Source organism: Eurypyga helias, unplaced genomic scaffold (genome assembly GCF_000690775.1).
Source record: "Eurypyga helias isolate BGI_N326 unplaced genomic scaffold, ASM69077v1 scaffold7822, whole genome shotgun sequence".
Lineage (NCBI taxonomy): Eukaryota > Metazoa > Chordata > Aves > Eurypygiformes > Eurypygidae > Eurypyga > Eurypyga helias.
In genome coordinates this window covers 6,479-22,510 of record NW_010234115.1, presented here as the reverse complement: position 1 = coordinate 22,510, position 16,032 = coordinate 6,479, and the positions used below count along the sequence as shown (strand labels likewise).

Below are 16,032 nucleotides of genomic sequence, written 5' to 3'. Positions count from 1 at the left end.
TACATATGAGAAAATGGTTAAGAATAAAAAAATCTATAAAAGATTAAAGGAAGATAATTGAGGAAAATGGGTATGTGCTCAACAAAACACTGACATGGTTACTTTAACAGTATAAATAGATCACTGTAATCTCATTGTAAGATCTTCTAATTAGTTCACTATAATCTCATTGTAATCTCTTTCGATTAGCCTTTTCTCAAAAAGATTTTTTTTCTTAAATGGTAGCCTTTATATTCCAGTGTAATGCTTGACACTAGTTGTACTTCAGAAAACTTGTTTTCATCACAGGGAACTGTACTTTTTTAAAAAGCTTTTTTAACTTTCCCTCCTTCAGTCCAAGGCACAAGAACTGACAACAGTAAAAATGTCCAAGTTTGGAGGTGGTATTGGTGCACCAAGCAAAGAGGAGAGGCTTAAAGAAGCTGCAGAAATACATTTAAGATTAGGACAAATCCAGCGATACTGTGAACTAATGGTAGAACTTGGAGAGGTAAGATACCAAAACATTGTTGAAGAAGAATAAAATATGCAGGTTTCTGAAAATCAGCTACTGCAGCAAAGATGGGGTAGCAACAATATGGGTGACAAGTCTGGAGAACAGCAGTCTTCCTTCAGTTATTTTTAACATATGCAGTCTAATACATAGCTCATTCCTTATTTAGCCTCTTGACAAATTTATTTTTAACGGACGAAACATGAAACTAGTTAAAAATACAGCTGTTTCTCAAAAGAAAATGACCAGCTTAAATGTATTGCTGCTTTCTTCTAGTGGGACAAAGCTCTCTCAGTTGCACCTGGTGTATCGATGAAGTATTGGAGGAAGTTAATGCAAAGGTAAGGTAATAAAACTAAGATGCTGTCCATAAAAGGACAGACAAATAGGAAGGATGGATAGTAACATCAGTTGTACTTGGCTTTTGTCACAGCGTTCTAGTGATGTTACTTTTTGTTTCGCAAGCTTCGGGATGGAACTGTGGAGGGTTTCAACAACCCTTTTGTGTACAAGAATCAAGTTAGAGTTGAGCATAGATTGCAGATTTAACTGGAAACTCTTTAGTTTGCAAGTCTTCTGAGGTCTGGAAAGGCAGATGGGTTTCAGTGAACTTCATATGGCTTCATCCATCACCTATACCATAGAGATAAGTTTAGTGTTCCGTTATATATGTAGTTCTTTCTTGTTTGTTTATTCATTTGTTTAATTAGGAGAGCTGATCAGTTAATTCAGGAAGAAAATGATGATGTCATTCCGTACTGTGTAGCTATTGGCGATGTGAAGAAACTGGTTTCTTTCTTTACTTCAAGAGGCCAGCTTAAAGAGGCTCTGCTTGTTGCACAGGTATGACAGTTTCACACAGCAGTGCGGGAGATATATTTAGCTATTCGTTTCTAACGCTGAAGATGACAAGCATATTTAAAAGTCTAGCTCTGTTCACCTTCGCGAAAAGGCTAAATAATGGTACCCTACTTCATATTGTATTAACCAATTTTTATGCAGAAATCATACAGATTTTAAGTCTGATTCTTCCAAATTGCAATCAGATTCTCATAATGAAAACTGATGTATTCATTTTTGGTTGAAGTAGAAAATTAACCTGGTTTTCATCAGGCAGTATTGCCCTTTATATCTAAGACATGTAGGATTTCTCTTGCATTTCTTACTGAGGTCTTGGTTATACTACTCCTATAGAATATTTGGTGAAACTGCTCAGTTCCAGTAGTACGGGAAATCAATCTTTTAAAGTAATGCAAAAAACCGTACAAGAGATTACCAAAAGCACGTATATTCCTTCTGCTTCCTGATGTAAACGCAGTTAAAGGGTGCACAAAATGTGAGACTGATGCTTTTTTCCACTTTATCACCATTTCTTTATTCTTTTTGAGTAATTTCTGCATTTCAGCTGCCTCACAGATAAGAACTTTATTAATGCATATGAACTGTCCTTTAGAAATCATCTGTATTTTGTTGTTCTTCTATTAGTAGCTGTGAATAGTGCACAGAATGGAACTTTGAGGTATGCCTAAATTTAACAAGTTAATGTTTGAACCTTATAGCACCTTAAAACTTTAGAAAGTTCTTCTTTTTTCTTGGAAGAGATACACTGCATGGATCGGTTTTATTACAATTCATAGAATAGTCTTTGTCTCAATGGTTTAATTGGATAATATTAAGCAGTAAAATACCAGGACTTACTTTCCCTTTTAATTGAGCCCCGCGCTTTAATGTTGTTATCCCACCTGCACCTTAAATATGAATTTCCTTTTTACGCACAATGATCTCTTCTCGTTTAATGTGAGAAATAATTACCAGACATGAAGAAGGATCAGCTTATGCCACTATATAAACCTTTCTAGATTTGCTGGTATACCCACTGATAAGGATCTATGGAGTTCATCCTTCACTCGCAGCCACTTGCTCCTTGGGGTGTAAAAATCAAGGCCGAGGCCCTCACTGTCCGTTTTTAGCATATCCAAATGCTGGAAAAATCCTGTACAAAATGCATAGGAAGGAAGAGGTCTCTTGCTTCTGTTGAATTTCTTGTATGGCTGAATAAAACTAGTCTAAGACTTAGCTATGAAAGAGTTCATTGGTTGGGCTTTAGGAGGTTTTTTCTAGATCATTTTTTTGTTGTTGAAAAATCACATTTGTATTCAGTTTGATTGGTGCATTGATTGATTTATTTTTTTATTCACTTCTAGGCAGCTTGTGAGGGAAATATACAGGTGTCACCACTCTCCACAGCAGGTGGATCTTCAAATCCTGGTGGAAACAATACAGATGATTATAACAAGTAAGTTGTTCTAGTTTATATCTAAAGCCTCATTTTGGTGCAGAATGTAAAGCCATCAAGGGAGATAAACCTTAGTGGTTTAACTTGGCATCAGCAATGTAGAACTGGACAACAAAACATTACATCTTCTATACTTAATTGGTAGTTACTAACTGATGCTACACTGAATAATTCCCCTGTTCTGCCTCTGTCTGAAACCAAATGGATTTTTCATATATGTGTATTATAACTATTCTTTTCATTTGCTTGATATTTAAGGTGCAGTCCTATGCACTTAAATATGCTTAAATATAGAACATATTAATGTAGAACTTTTGGCAAGTAGATTAAGATTTAACATTAGCAAGTATCTGTGAGACCTTATGTTTTATGCATGTTGTTTGCCCATGCAGCATGGGCAACAAACAGGACGAGCTGGAAGCCATTGCACAGCAGGAAAACTATGGTATAGCTTCAGTCTTGGAAACATGCTGGGAAGACTTACACAAGTGGAGTGCTGCAATGGATGGCTATAAACTTTTTGACAGGGATAGTCAAGGAAGGAGAGGTGGTGGGGTAGCCCTGTGTGTTAGGGAGTGTTTTGGTTGTCTAAAGCTTAATGATGATGACAGCAGGGTTGAGGGTTTATGGATAAGAATCAGGAGGAAGGCCAAGAATGCAGGTATCATGGTGGGAGTCTGTTTTAGTGGCTGGAAAGTTGCCCAGTGGAAAAGGACCTGTCAGTGTTGGTCAACATCCATCTGAATGTGAGCCAGCAGTGTGGCCACGTGACCAAGTTGGCCAGCGGCATCCTGGCCTGTATCAGGAACAGTGTGGCCAGCAGAGCTAGGAAAATGATTGTCACCCTGTACTTGGCACTGGTGAGGCCGCACCTCGAATGCTGTGTTCAGTTTTGGGCCCCTGACTATGAGAAACATTGAGGTGCTAGACTGTGTCCAGAGAAGGGTAAGGAAGCTGGTGAAGGGTCTGGAGCAAGAGTCCTGTGAGAAGCAACTGAGGGAGCTGGGGGTGTTCAGCCTGGAGAAGAGGAGGCTGAGGGGAGACCTTATCACTCTCTACAACTCCCTGAAAGGAGGTTGCAGAGAGGTGGGTGTTGGTCTCTTCTCCCAAGTGACAAGTGATAGGACAAGAGGCAACTGCCTCAAGTTGCACCAGAGGAGGTTTAGATAGTGGATATTAGGAAAAATTTCTTCACTGAAAGGGTTATAGGACATTGGAACGGGCTGCCCGGGGAAGTGGTTGGATCACCATCCCTGGAGGTGTCTAAAAGACATGCAGGTGAGGCGCTCAGGAACATGGTTTAGTGGTGGACTTGGCAGATGCAGGTTAACAGTCAGACTTGACGATCTTAAAGGTCTTTTCCAACCTAAATGATTCTGTGATTCTCTTCCTGAAGCTTTGCTGTTTATCTCAGTGAAGTTTCTGACAATATACACTCATGGCCGTATTTTCATTGTGTGTGCCCGTAAAAGAAACCATGCGTTTCTTCTTGTTTAGAACAGTGCTCAAAACCTTACATTGTCAAGTTATATGTGTAGAAAGAAAAGCAGTGTGAAGACTGTGTAGTTACTTCATTTACATGTGCATTTTTTGAGAAATTAGAGATATACAGAGCTCACAGGTAGCGAGTGAGTATCCGACTATTGGATTTTTCTGCTGTCAATCTGAAGAAACATTTCCATACCGATTTAGATTTAGGAAACTGATCCACCGTGAATATGCACCAACTTTAGTGGATGAAGCTCAAACAGATTGCATTTTGAGAACTAGTGGTGTCATTTTAAGTCAAATATAGAAGTTCTAGGATACAGAAGCAAATGTGGTCACTTGTACATGAGAGCCCAGCAACTCCAACTTTTAAGTGACACTGCAGAATTCATGTTTTGTTCTTGCAGGCTGCTGCACAAGGTCAGTAAAGAACTGGCAGAATGGTATTTCCAGGATGGCCATGCAGTGCTTGCAGCATGTTGCCATCTGGCTGTTGAAAATATAGAGGTAATTTTTTTTCTCTTTAACTATGGAAAGGCCAACACTGGCTTCCTTTTTACATCTCCATGTGTTAAGTGTTTCCTAAAATGTGTGTACCACACTCTTAAACGTAATACTTGGTGTTTTCTTTGTATATATTTATAGAGAGAGTTTGATTCTTACAATACTGAAGTTAGCAGAACTCCCCTAATTCTATGGAATTCAAGATCTCTCTCATGCACAGACAGTAGTATATAATTTAATTGTATTTTTGTATATAAAGTATCTTGTTACATTAGAAAATATAAGGTACCTAATACCTTACATGTACACATGGGTGTTGCTGTTTACAGTAACTAAAAACCATTCAGAACCAGAACGTCATTGTGCTACCAAAAATGCTATCTCTTTCTTGAAGAATTTGCAGTCTAAATGGTGAAGTAAATAGGAAAAAAGCCTACCCCTCAGTACAAACATAGGGTTGACATGTAGGAAACAGTTAGGTTTTAATTCTGTTTGTAGTTTCACAAATTGTTTCTTTTTCTCATTCTTTCTGGATTGTCTTCAAGGCCAGGCTGGACGAGGCTTGGAGCAACCTGGTCTAGTGGAAGGTGTCCCTGCCCATGGCAGGGGGGTTGGAACTAGATGATCTTTAAGGTCCCTTCCAACCCAAACCATTCTGTGTTTCTATGATTTTGTTGTTGCTTAACTCACATGTTCTTCCTCCTCTATCCCCCCAAATGAGTAAAATTCCATCTTAATGGGCTGTTCAGAGAAAAAACGATAATCAGTTAATGTCTGTGTTTCAAAACAGACCTATTTCAAGCTGTTGTGTAACCTTTTACTGTTTAATGTTTAGCTATGCCTATCAGCAACTCCAATTGCTCAGAGTGGGTAAGAACAGGAGTCTCCTTCCTGGTTTTTTGGTTTGGGGGTTTTTTTGAGTCTCCTTTCACCAAAGTAGAGGTGAAATATGTACTCAAAGCTAAAGAAGGAATTGCTGTCATGCTTTTTAGATATGATGTTTATGAAATCACTTTGGTTGAATAAAGAAAGATTCAGCTAAAGGAAACCTATTTGGTTATTTGAATTGATTAATAGATGGTACACAATTATTTATTTGTTCAAGAGACCCAAATTCTATATAAAGTTGCTTTAATTAATGCATATTTTGTCCTTCTGTAAAAGCATTCTTATAAATGAATGTCGTATGCTCAATGTGGTGAATCCCCCAAAATGCTTGTGTCTCTTAATGATATAATTCTTTCATTGAGCAAGCTTGCGATGGCAAACCTGATTCGTGGAAATGAACTGGAGTTGGCAATCAGTGTGGGTACTGTCTTAGGAGAAAGTGCAGCACAAGCAACACATTATGCCCTAGAATTACTAGCAAGAAAATGTATGACAGTAACAACATGGTAAGAATGTCTTAATCCAAAGAAGATTTATTTTTTTTCCCCTCCCCCCTGACAAAATGATTAAGATGTTTCAGAATACAACTTAAATAGACACCAAACCACCATGGGCAGGTAGAGTAAGAATTGCAGCTTGAATAAGAATTGCTGTATTAGACCTTTGAAGCACAGGGTATGCAAATGTACTGCTTTAATCTCAAAATACATTATGTATGCATTGTAAATGAGAGAAGTGTAGCTGTCAGAGTATGAAACCCACTGGAAAAAATCTAGATACTTGGGCAATAGGTGGCCTAGTAAGTCTTAGTCCGTGATGAGTAAAAATGACTGCTTCAGACAAAGTAAGGCTAGAACTGAATTACAGTCAAAAGGAACAGAAGCTTAAGTAGGATCTGTGAAGTGGCATTTAAGTACTTGATTGAAAAAAAAATAAAAACTGAAGAGGCTGAGGAACTGTTTTATATTGGTATTGGGAATACAAGACAGCTGACAAGATTTAAGGATGAAACAGAATTACTGCTTAATTCTCCAGGAGTAGGTTGTTTCTCTGTTGCGTACAGGGGAAACTTAATCTCTGCTAAATTTTATTTTCCTCCTTGTAGTGGTTTTACTTTGACAGATACAGTTTTGCTCTGGGTTTTGTCTACCAGTGAAAAGCAGAAAATCTTCCTACGGTATATTTGGCAGCTGTACAGGTGCTTTGGCATTAGCATGTCTTAGGAAGTACGTACTTCAACAGATATTGCAATTAAGCATCAATTTTTCTGCTACAGTTGGTATTTGCCTCAGCATCTAGAGGTAGCCTGAAAACCTAGTGGAACTCCTCTCTACAGAGCATTAGACAGTGAAGCACTGTGGAAAAAGATAAGAAACAGATGACTTGCTGCTTTGGTTTTGAAATGATTTAGCTTTGCACCAGTTCTAACAGGGTTGTTTTGGCAACCCCTTCTGCAGCTTTTAAAGTCTCTGAAGTTCTTTCTCTGATCTCCCTGCCTTCCTTGTGAGGAGTAGCCTCTGATAGGAAGCGCTGGACATGGAGTTAAGAAAAAATGTGTATATCTTTTTCCCGTTCCATAACAAAAGCTTCTTCTGATCTCAGTGCTGTAACAAGAACTTACATAGTATGGCATTTACATATATGTACGTAAAACTACAAACTTATGGCATGTGTACACGGAAGTCTACGTGGGCATACCTGATAAAGTTTTTAATGGGTGTACTGCGTATTGCCCAAGTATGGGATTTTTGACAAATCCAAGATTTGCATTTGTCAGTGGGTTTCATATGCTGTGCTGAACACCTGTTACAACTACAGCCTGCCATCCTAGATTCTCGTTTGCAGCCATTGCACCACGTTTTTCTGTTCTGTATGAAAAGATCAGAGGTTCACGAGTCTCTTCATCTTTTGTAATACAGAGATACTGGCACAGCATAGTACCCTTTGGTCCACCTCATGTATAAGATCATGTGTGGGGAAGCTGGGATTCAAGGGCCTCTGATAAGAGCAGGGCTCCCTTTTTGCTTTTACTGGTTGTTATGCTTAGGGATATCCATCAACGGGAACGTCTCAATGTAGAGACACACTTAATTGTAGACACCTCAGGGAATACCAAGCTTGATGGGTTAGTAATGAAATCAGTTAATGGTGGCATGTTTTTGGGGTTTAGGTTGTTGGGCGTTGGGGGGTTTTTTTGGTGTTGTTTTGTTTTTTTTTTTTTTTCAAAGAAGTAATCTAAAATATGAAATTAAAATTAAAAAAAATCAAAGCTATAAACATTCATGCCCTTCCCAAACTTCCCAAATCTACAGCCTTGGGAAAATGCTGAGTGTTTAAGAACATCATTTTCATTTTGTTTGTGTTTGTAACCTCAACACTGTTAAAAGCAACCTTCTGCTATTCAGAAGGCTCATGGTATTTTACCTGAGATATGAAATTCTGCATATGCAGGCTCAGCCACTTGATTTTATTCTTTATATTGACAGTGTCTTCAGTTTGATTCTTAAAAAAAACATTCAAGGTAACACAGTTTGTAGGCCATTATGTGAGGGCTTCTTTGGATTTCTTTAAACAGTTGATTTCAGTTTTTTTGGCTAAGCAATTCCTAATTCCTTTTTAAAATGTTTAAATTGCCTGTGAAGATGCATACATGAGAGTAACTAATCTTGAAAATAGTTTTAGAAGTTGTGAAATACCCTGTATTCTGAAAGAGCCTTTCTGTATCTTGGGAAAGTGGCCATTGCACGGTGATAGTATAAGAGATTTTCCAAAGACCTTGTGGCATTAGATTCTTTTCGTTGTCAAAAGGCATTTGAAAGCTATTTTGTTCTTGTTAAAGTAGGTTAACCTGACCCTTAGATTTGCTGTTCTAGTTTAATTATTTTCTATTAGATTTTTCTTCTGCAAATTACAAAACTGTTTTGTTCATTACTGTTCCGATGTCTCCCTTTTAGCTTTCCATCACTTGGATACAGGTATTTTGCTTGCTTATAGAGAGATTTGAAAACTGTTTGACTTTACTAATACTAAAAATAAGCTTAACCTAAGTGTTCTCATTTTTTTAATTATGCTAATACTTGAAAGTGGGATAGAAAGCAGTTCCAAATTGCACAGTAGCTTACCTGAACATTTTTAAGCCAAGGACCGCATTCTGAAAGTCTAGAGGAACTCGGCAGGAGGTTTTGTCTTACACAGGGGCAAGTCAGTCTTGTGGGTGCCAGAAGAAATGCTGTCTGCCTGAACAGAAGAGTTGCAGGACAACCAGAATAATCAGTTACTAAAAGCTCAGTAGTATAATTGTTTCCAAATAACTTCTTAATATTTACATGAGCGTCCTCCAGCTGGTGGTTGTGTTAAGGAGGGAGTGACATATGGTAAAAAGTTAGGAATATTTAGAAATGTCAGTCTGCTAAAACAAATTCTCCTTTCAGAAAGATGAAAATACGTATCATGTTCTTTTCTTGTATAATCTCTCTTCTATAATGTCACAGAAACACCAGCCATTCTAGATGGCTGAGAGATGCTTTATGCTGATTTCATGGAGCTGTAGAATCCTGGAAGTTTGAGGATGATTTCGTGAGACAGAGCCACAGTAACACATTAGCTTTCCTTCTTTCAAATTGGCTAGGTCCTACTCTCCCTTCCCATCCCTGCTCACACATGCTTCCATCTCACTTTGTGGTGGTTCTGATGCTTGAGGGTTGCACAGCTGTTTAATACAACCAACTAAAGCAACAGAAAATTAACACCTGACTTCCCAAAAATGATGAATAGATTAAGCCGCATATATTGCACCAAAATAGTCTTAGACTGAGGTTGCTTCTGTAAATAGTAGGTTTTTTCCCTGTAAACTCTTTTGCATTCCTTTTATAAAGAAAAAACAGTGTTTCCTCCTATTACAAACCATCAAGAGTAACTACATGTCATTTTCTGTTTGTTTGTGCAGGGATTTAGCAGCTGATCTTCTTATGATGATACCTGATAATAAACTGCAGTTAGTAAAATTGTGTGCTTTTTACCCTGGATGCATAGCAGAAATAAATGACCTGCATGAAAAGGTACAGTGAAAAAGAATTTCCCTGAGTGCTAACAAGAGGTTATATATTGATTTGTTTCCCAAGTTCAGGGAACGGAAGGGCAGATAAATCTGTAGGGTGAATTTGTCACCAGCAGTCTTATATGTTACATATCCTCTTTTTCTCTTTTCGTCTTCATTGACTTTATTTTCAGTATTGCACAAGATGAACTTCAGTTCTTTAACTCTACTTTGTGTGTAGTCTTTCCATGAAAAGGGTTACTTCCTAAAAAGCTTATAATCTTCTGAATTACCTGTCAGTATGATTCGTAACCTCCTTCATCACTGAAGTGCAGCCTAATCATGTCTTGGCAGATCAGCTTTCTGTACTATCCTGAATTGTTTTATGTCGTATGTCTGTGATCTCCTTCATACCCCCTTTCCTCTTCAGCAGCAGAAGGGTCTGCCCCTCTAACTCCCTTAATGTTCACCTCAGACTGCACATCTCTTAAGCAGTAGTAAAAAGTTCACAAGAACATTAGCAGTAGAAACTGATGCTGTTACAGAAAGTTACAGAACCTTTTCTTCCTGTAGCGTTCTCCAGTCTAGATGTGTGTGGCATGCAGGTATGTCCTCCAGCCAGGGACTCTTCAGAGCGTTTGATCTTCTTGTTGTGTGCAAACTTCAGTATTGCTCGGCATCTCGGAGAGTTGTTTGAACATTACAATAACTCTGTGGCAAAATCTTTGTTTTCCAGTGTCATCTTCCTGATGTAGAAGAATGTATGCGGTTGGCAGAGACTATTCAGGCAGATGGGGATATATTTGAGACCATAAAGTACTACCTGTTGAGCGCAGAACCTGAGAAGGCTCTCCCCATCGGCATTCAGTATGTGAAAGGTAGGTGCTTGGAGGAAGGAATCTTCTGAAGCACAAGTCGTTTGTGTAGCTTGCCTCTTGAGACAATTCTGCTTCTGTTTTTCAACAGAACAACTTTGTGGCTCAGATTGGACTTTAGATTCAGTCTGTCCGTATCTTGATCTTCTAAGTTATATACGCACTGAACGATTGGTGTTGCATAAATGTAGTGAGTGAGTATGCTTTATTTTTCTTACTTATGAAAGTGGAAGTCTCATTGAAGGAAACTTTTGGAGTTAAAAAAATATTTAGGTGCACACTGTTGGTATCTCTTTTTTTTGTTTAGCAAAGGAGGGGTGCAGATAAATTGCAACAAGCAGGCCAGTGCCCAGTCTGGAGAATAGAAGGTGGAATTCTCCTAATTTTCTAGGTTTAGCAAGAAAAAAAAGATATTTTACTGCTTCTTTCTCTGTGGGGTGCTTACAGTGGGTGAATGAATGTTGGTCTTAGTTGAAGAATCTCACTTTGATCAGCTCTGGTTGCAGTTTCTTGAAGAAAAAGAGCAGTGGTAGTACAGATAATGGGGGGGGTTATGTCAAACTGTTAAGGAAATGGGAGCTGTCACTCTCAGAATTAACTCCAAAATATTTGGCTAGCTGTGGTTCAGCTTTATGATAGGTGGTTGAAGCGAGGTCTGAGAGCCTGCTCAGGTGTGTGTGTGAACTAAAAGGAGCAAAAAGCTTAACTCTTATCTGTGGCCTGTGGGGAAACTTGGCAAAACCAAAGGCCACAGTAATATGTCCAGCCACTTAATTTACATTTAGAGCTTTATCACATTAAAAAGTCTGACTGACACTGCTGTTGTAACTTTACGTGATTGTGCTTAATAACTGTGTGCTGGACATACTATTTAAAATGTTGAGATCCATACAAATCGGATGGAGTCAGTTTTAACAATTACATCCCACAGAAAGGCAGCATAATCAGCAAACGTATATTGTCCACAAAAGATGGATGGATACATTAGGTTTGAAAATTATAATCTGAATGTGAGTTTGCTTAATGGTTTTACAAATGCTTGTTATTGTTCATGATATTGTCATTGTTCCACCTTCTAGTGGAAGGTGTCCCTGCCCATGGCAGGGGGGTTGGAACTAGATGATCTTTAAGGTCCCTTCCAACCCTAACCATTCTATGATTCTATGATTCTATGATTAATACTTGTCTATTTATAGATTTCGGAATGAGTTACTGATTTTGTGTGGTTACATTGGTGCTTTACTTGCTATCAGAAGACAGTACAATAGCATTGTACCTGCGCTTTATGAGTATACAAGGTAATATTATGTTTTCAGTAACACTGAAATCTCGGTCCCTGTTATTATGTATGCCACATGTTGTCCCACTCCCCCCTCCACCCCTCAAAGAAACCCAACCAAACAAAACTCACACACAACCAAACAAAAACCCGAGTTCCCAGTGCTGTTACAAGGGCATACCCATGCCTGTAATATAGAACCGTCTTTACTTTCTTTATGCATTATACACGTAGAAGTTTGAGGTCATGCAATAAATTGTGAATCTCGAATTTCAGGCAAGCTCTTAGATCTGTAAGAAACAGTTTCTAGAAGTAGATGAATATTCAGCACCATCGCCATGCGTGATTACATGTTGCCTGTAACAGTTCTGATTTTATATCTGTGTGTAGACCATTTGCCAAGACTTGCTCAGTAGCATCAAGGACAAGCTTTGAACTTACAGTTCGTAACTGGGCTTATAGTTCATAGCTTGATTCCCACCAAGAAACCTGGCTTGACCTTCTGTTACTCAGTGAGCTAATATTCCCAGGCATTAATACATGTGACCTGGCCCAATTGATCTGACCTGGCCTGGCCCTGCCCACTTAGCCCAGTTCAATCCCAAACAGTCTCATGACCTGGCCTGACTAGACTTGACTGCCTCGAACCAGCTCAGCCTGACCCAAATGACTTGACCTTGCTTACTTCGCATGAGTTCACTTAGCTCGCTTGACTTGACTAGACTGAGGTTGACTCTGCCCAGTCTGGCTTGCCCTGACCTATTTGACCCTACTTGACCTGACCCACTTGATTTCACTTGGGACATTTGACTTGACTTGACCTCACTTGACCCACTTGGACTTGATCCAACCAACTTGGACTTGAAAGGAAAAAGGTGAAGATCATTAAGATATTTATCTTAGCTGGTCAATAAAACAGGCTTACATACAGTACTCCTTCCTCAGAGTATAACCACAATTGTTTAGTCTTCCTGTCTGGTTTGATAACAATACTACTATCAGCTGACTAACTTCCATTTCTTCTTCATAATTTGGGACTGTCAAATCCTTATGGTTTCGTTACCTGACTTGCTCAGGAGCGAGGCAAGCTCCAAGACATCACTGATTTCATAGTGCAAGCGGTGCTGGCGTTATTCTAGTGGCTACTGCTCCATTAGTTGCTCTACCTGACCACTGTAGCATTACTAACAATTTCAGCTAATTTACTTCTTCATCAAGAATAACTGTTGCGTATCTGTCCAGTCCTTTCACATCTTACAAGAATTGTGAGCTTTCCTACACCTCCTGCTATTTTATGAGACTTGCCTACCAGGAATAATCAAACAACACAAATCTAACGTCTTAGATCTGCATTTGTCCCTTTTCTTTGACTCTTCCCTATTACGTGGCTTGACAGCACTCCTTTCCTCTTAGCCATCCTCACCTCTGAAATTTGGTGAGCGCATAAGGAAGAGGGAAAGGGACTGGTCTTTTCACTTCTCTTTCTTTGCTGAGCCACCAGACCTATGTATTGAAAACAACATGATGGCATATAAGCTTTTACAGAAGGGCTATTCTGATAGGAAAATTAATAGGCTAGTAACAAGCCAGCTCAGTTTGTGATACCTTGGCTGTCAAGCTTTAAGTTTTCCCAGAACTCCAAGAACCACAGAATAAAACTATTCTAAATTTTTGTCTCAGATTGCCCCATATTTTCAGGATTCATAGATTATTAGATTACAGCCCATCTTAAACTGAACACTTAAATGTTTAAGACGGAGATTTTTAAGGCATCCCAACACAACTAGAAGTTTGCTGAATTAGGTCAGGTAATAACTGTCCCTTATGTCTTAATAAACAAATACATGCATCCACTGCAAGGGTTTTGAAATTGTTTTCCACAACTAATCAGGTGGAACAAGGCTGTCCCAAGGCAGCCTTTGAACCATGTTACTCTAAGTGTATTTTTAGAATACCTATTTTATCACCATAAGTAGGCAAAACAGGCCCTTAATTTTAGTAAAGTTGTCCTTATTAGGAAATAAGAATGCATATAGCCTTAAAATATAGAACAGCTTCAAAAGAATAAATATGGAGGTAATTAAAGACAGGAAAGATTAAATAACAATGTGAAAATAGGGGTAAGTAAAATCAAACTTTAAAAGCACTTTAGTATCCTGTAATTTAATATCGCTAATGTTTAATACAGTGATTATCATGAAGGGTCAGTTTATTTCTCTAAAGTTATTTCCATATCCAATCAAAAACAGTTTAATATTACTACTGGCTCTCTTGGTTTTGATTTAAGGAAATATTCCTTGTTAGAATTAATTTGGACTTTAATTATTTGCATTCCTTTTCAGTCAGCTTTTAAAAAGACGGGAAGTATCCGTACCTCTGAAAATTGAACAGCTTTCTGAGGAACTAGAAGCGTGGAGAGCTTGTACTCAATTAAACAAGTAGGTGGAAAAATATAAAATTACCATGAATGAGACTATTAGTACTTAAATATGTGGCTGTAAATACAGTATTTATTTCCATTGTAAAATCTGAATAGAAATGTGAAAAATTAGTACCTTGTGGCTGTAAATTTCTAACCCAAATTGAAGTGTATAGTTGAAAAACATGTCTTTTGTCCAAAGGCCTACCAGTGAGTTGCTGTGCACTCCGCCGTCTGAATCGCAAAGAACTGTGTATTCAGCGCTTGTGTCGCGAATCCAAGAGGAGCCCCTGAAAGGAATGGTTGGGCCGGACTATGTCACTGGGTCAAACCTTCCTAGTCATTCAGATGTTCACATCTCTTGCTTGACAGGACTAAGGATACAGGTATGTCTTCAGAGAGCCAAGGGGTTCTTTCGCAGTGATAGCCTTGACTAGTTGTGAGGTTGCCATGAGTCTAAGGCCGCTCCCATCATTTGGTAGGAAAAATGTTTTTCCTGTTGTCACAGTAGCAGAAGTTAGAGGAGAAGTGGTGACATCTGCTACATAAATTGTCCAATCAAATAATTGCCTCATTTCCCAATCCAAAACTAATTGTGATGGGAAAGAGATTTCCTTCGCCAGAGGTTTGGTCTAAAGTGCATGTAATTTATTGCCTAGTGCCTCAGCACAGCTTTAGGCATGCAGATCAGCTCACAAATCACCTCCTTCATGCTGAGGTACAGTAGCCTAATTGCATGGGTTTACAAGTTTTAAGTAGCAAGTTCAAAGAGCATAATTCTCTAAGAAGGCACCTAAACTGAACTGCAGGTTTGAGACCGTGTTTTGTCAAATGAAGACATTGGCAAATACCTCATATTCCATCAGATCAATGAGGATTTTGTCCTTTTCGTAGTGAACGTTTGAAATTAATCTTCAGGCTGCAGGTGGACACCGTGTTTCATGGAGGCGTGATATTGGGATTTTTTTGTAGATGGGGAAACACGCAGATCAGTACGGATAATGACAGACACAATGAAATGTGTGACACAGTAGTGACAGACACAGTATTCCAAAGAAAAAAAACTTGCTACCTCAGTTTCTAATTCAGGCTAAATTCAGCTCTGGAATAACTGAGATAGCACAGCTGTTAAAAAAACAAAACAAAACAAAAAAACCCCCACAACACAAAACTATTCAAGGATTGTGAAATGTTGGGTCTCAAGATTTTGGGACATAACATACTGTGTAACTATTATGAAAGTTTTAAGGTCGTGGGGTACAGTTTTTGTATGAACATGGATGATGGTTGTCAATCAGGTTTTCACGTTCTTCTCAGATAAAACAAGTTGTGCTTTCTGTTGTGGTAACCTTTACACAATACATCTCTACTCGCTTTTTCCTTCCCTCCCCACCTCCCCAAACATTTTTGCTCTACAGGGTCCAGTGTTCTTCCTGGAAGATGGAAAATCTGCTGTTTCACTGAATGATGCTTTGATGTGGGCCAAAGTGAATCCTTTTTCACCACTAGGAACAGGAATACGACTTAACCCATTTTGAAGAGATGTTTTCCTCTGTAGTTTGTAGTGCTTAAAGTAATGCTCTGGGGGATAATACTGACTTTACCTTGATTGTCAAAGGACAAAAAGATGGCAGTGGACTCCTCCTGAAGGGCAATTACTTGGACTTTGTAAAATGAGAGTAAGAAAAGGAGTTCTGAATAAGTGTTTGTTGATAATCCAAAGAAAAAGTTATTTGAGAATCCAAAGAAAAACA

General features: G+C 38.6%; 1 protein-coding gene across 1 annotated transcript in view; it reads left to right on the top strand.

Annotated features, from left to right (window-relative positions):
- WDR17 (WD repeat domain 17) overlaps positions 1–15,816 on the top strand; it is a gene marked incomplete at its 5' end in the record, with an annotated part of 31,506 nt that extends 15,690 nt beyond the window's left edge. Inside the window, 14 exons of the mRNA XM_010161948.1 lie at positions 335–490; positions 770–834; positions 1,204–1,336; positions 2,698–2,789; positions 4,685–4,784; positions 6,036–6,175; positions 8,624–8,644; positions 9,616–9,727; positions 10,442–10,583; positions 10,672–10,774; positions 11,777–11,878; positions 14,202–14,297; positions 14,481–14,664; positions 15,697–15,816. Of these exons, the coding sequence (XP_010160250.1) occupies positions 335–490; positions 770–834; positions 1,204–1,336; positions 2,698–2,789; positions 4,685–4,784; positions 6,036–6,175; positions 8,624–8,644; positions 9,616–9,727; positions 10,442–10,583; positions 10,672–10,774; positions 11,777–11,878; positions 14,202–14,297; positions 14,481–14,664; positions 15,697–15,816 (1,566 nt within the window). The remainder of the gene's footprint in view (positions 1–334; positions 491–769; positions 835–1,203; positions 1,337–2,697; positions 2,790–4,684; positions 4,785–6,035; positions 6,176–8,623; positions 8,645–9,615; positions 9,728–10,441; positions 10,584–10,671; positions 10,775–11,776; positions 11,879–14,201; positions 14,298–14,480; positions 14,665–15,696) is intronic.
- Positions 15,817–16,032: the final 216 nt, after the last annotated feature.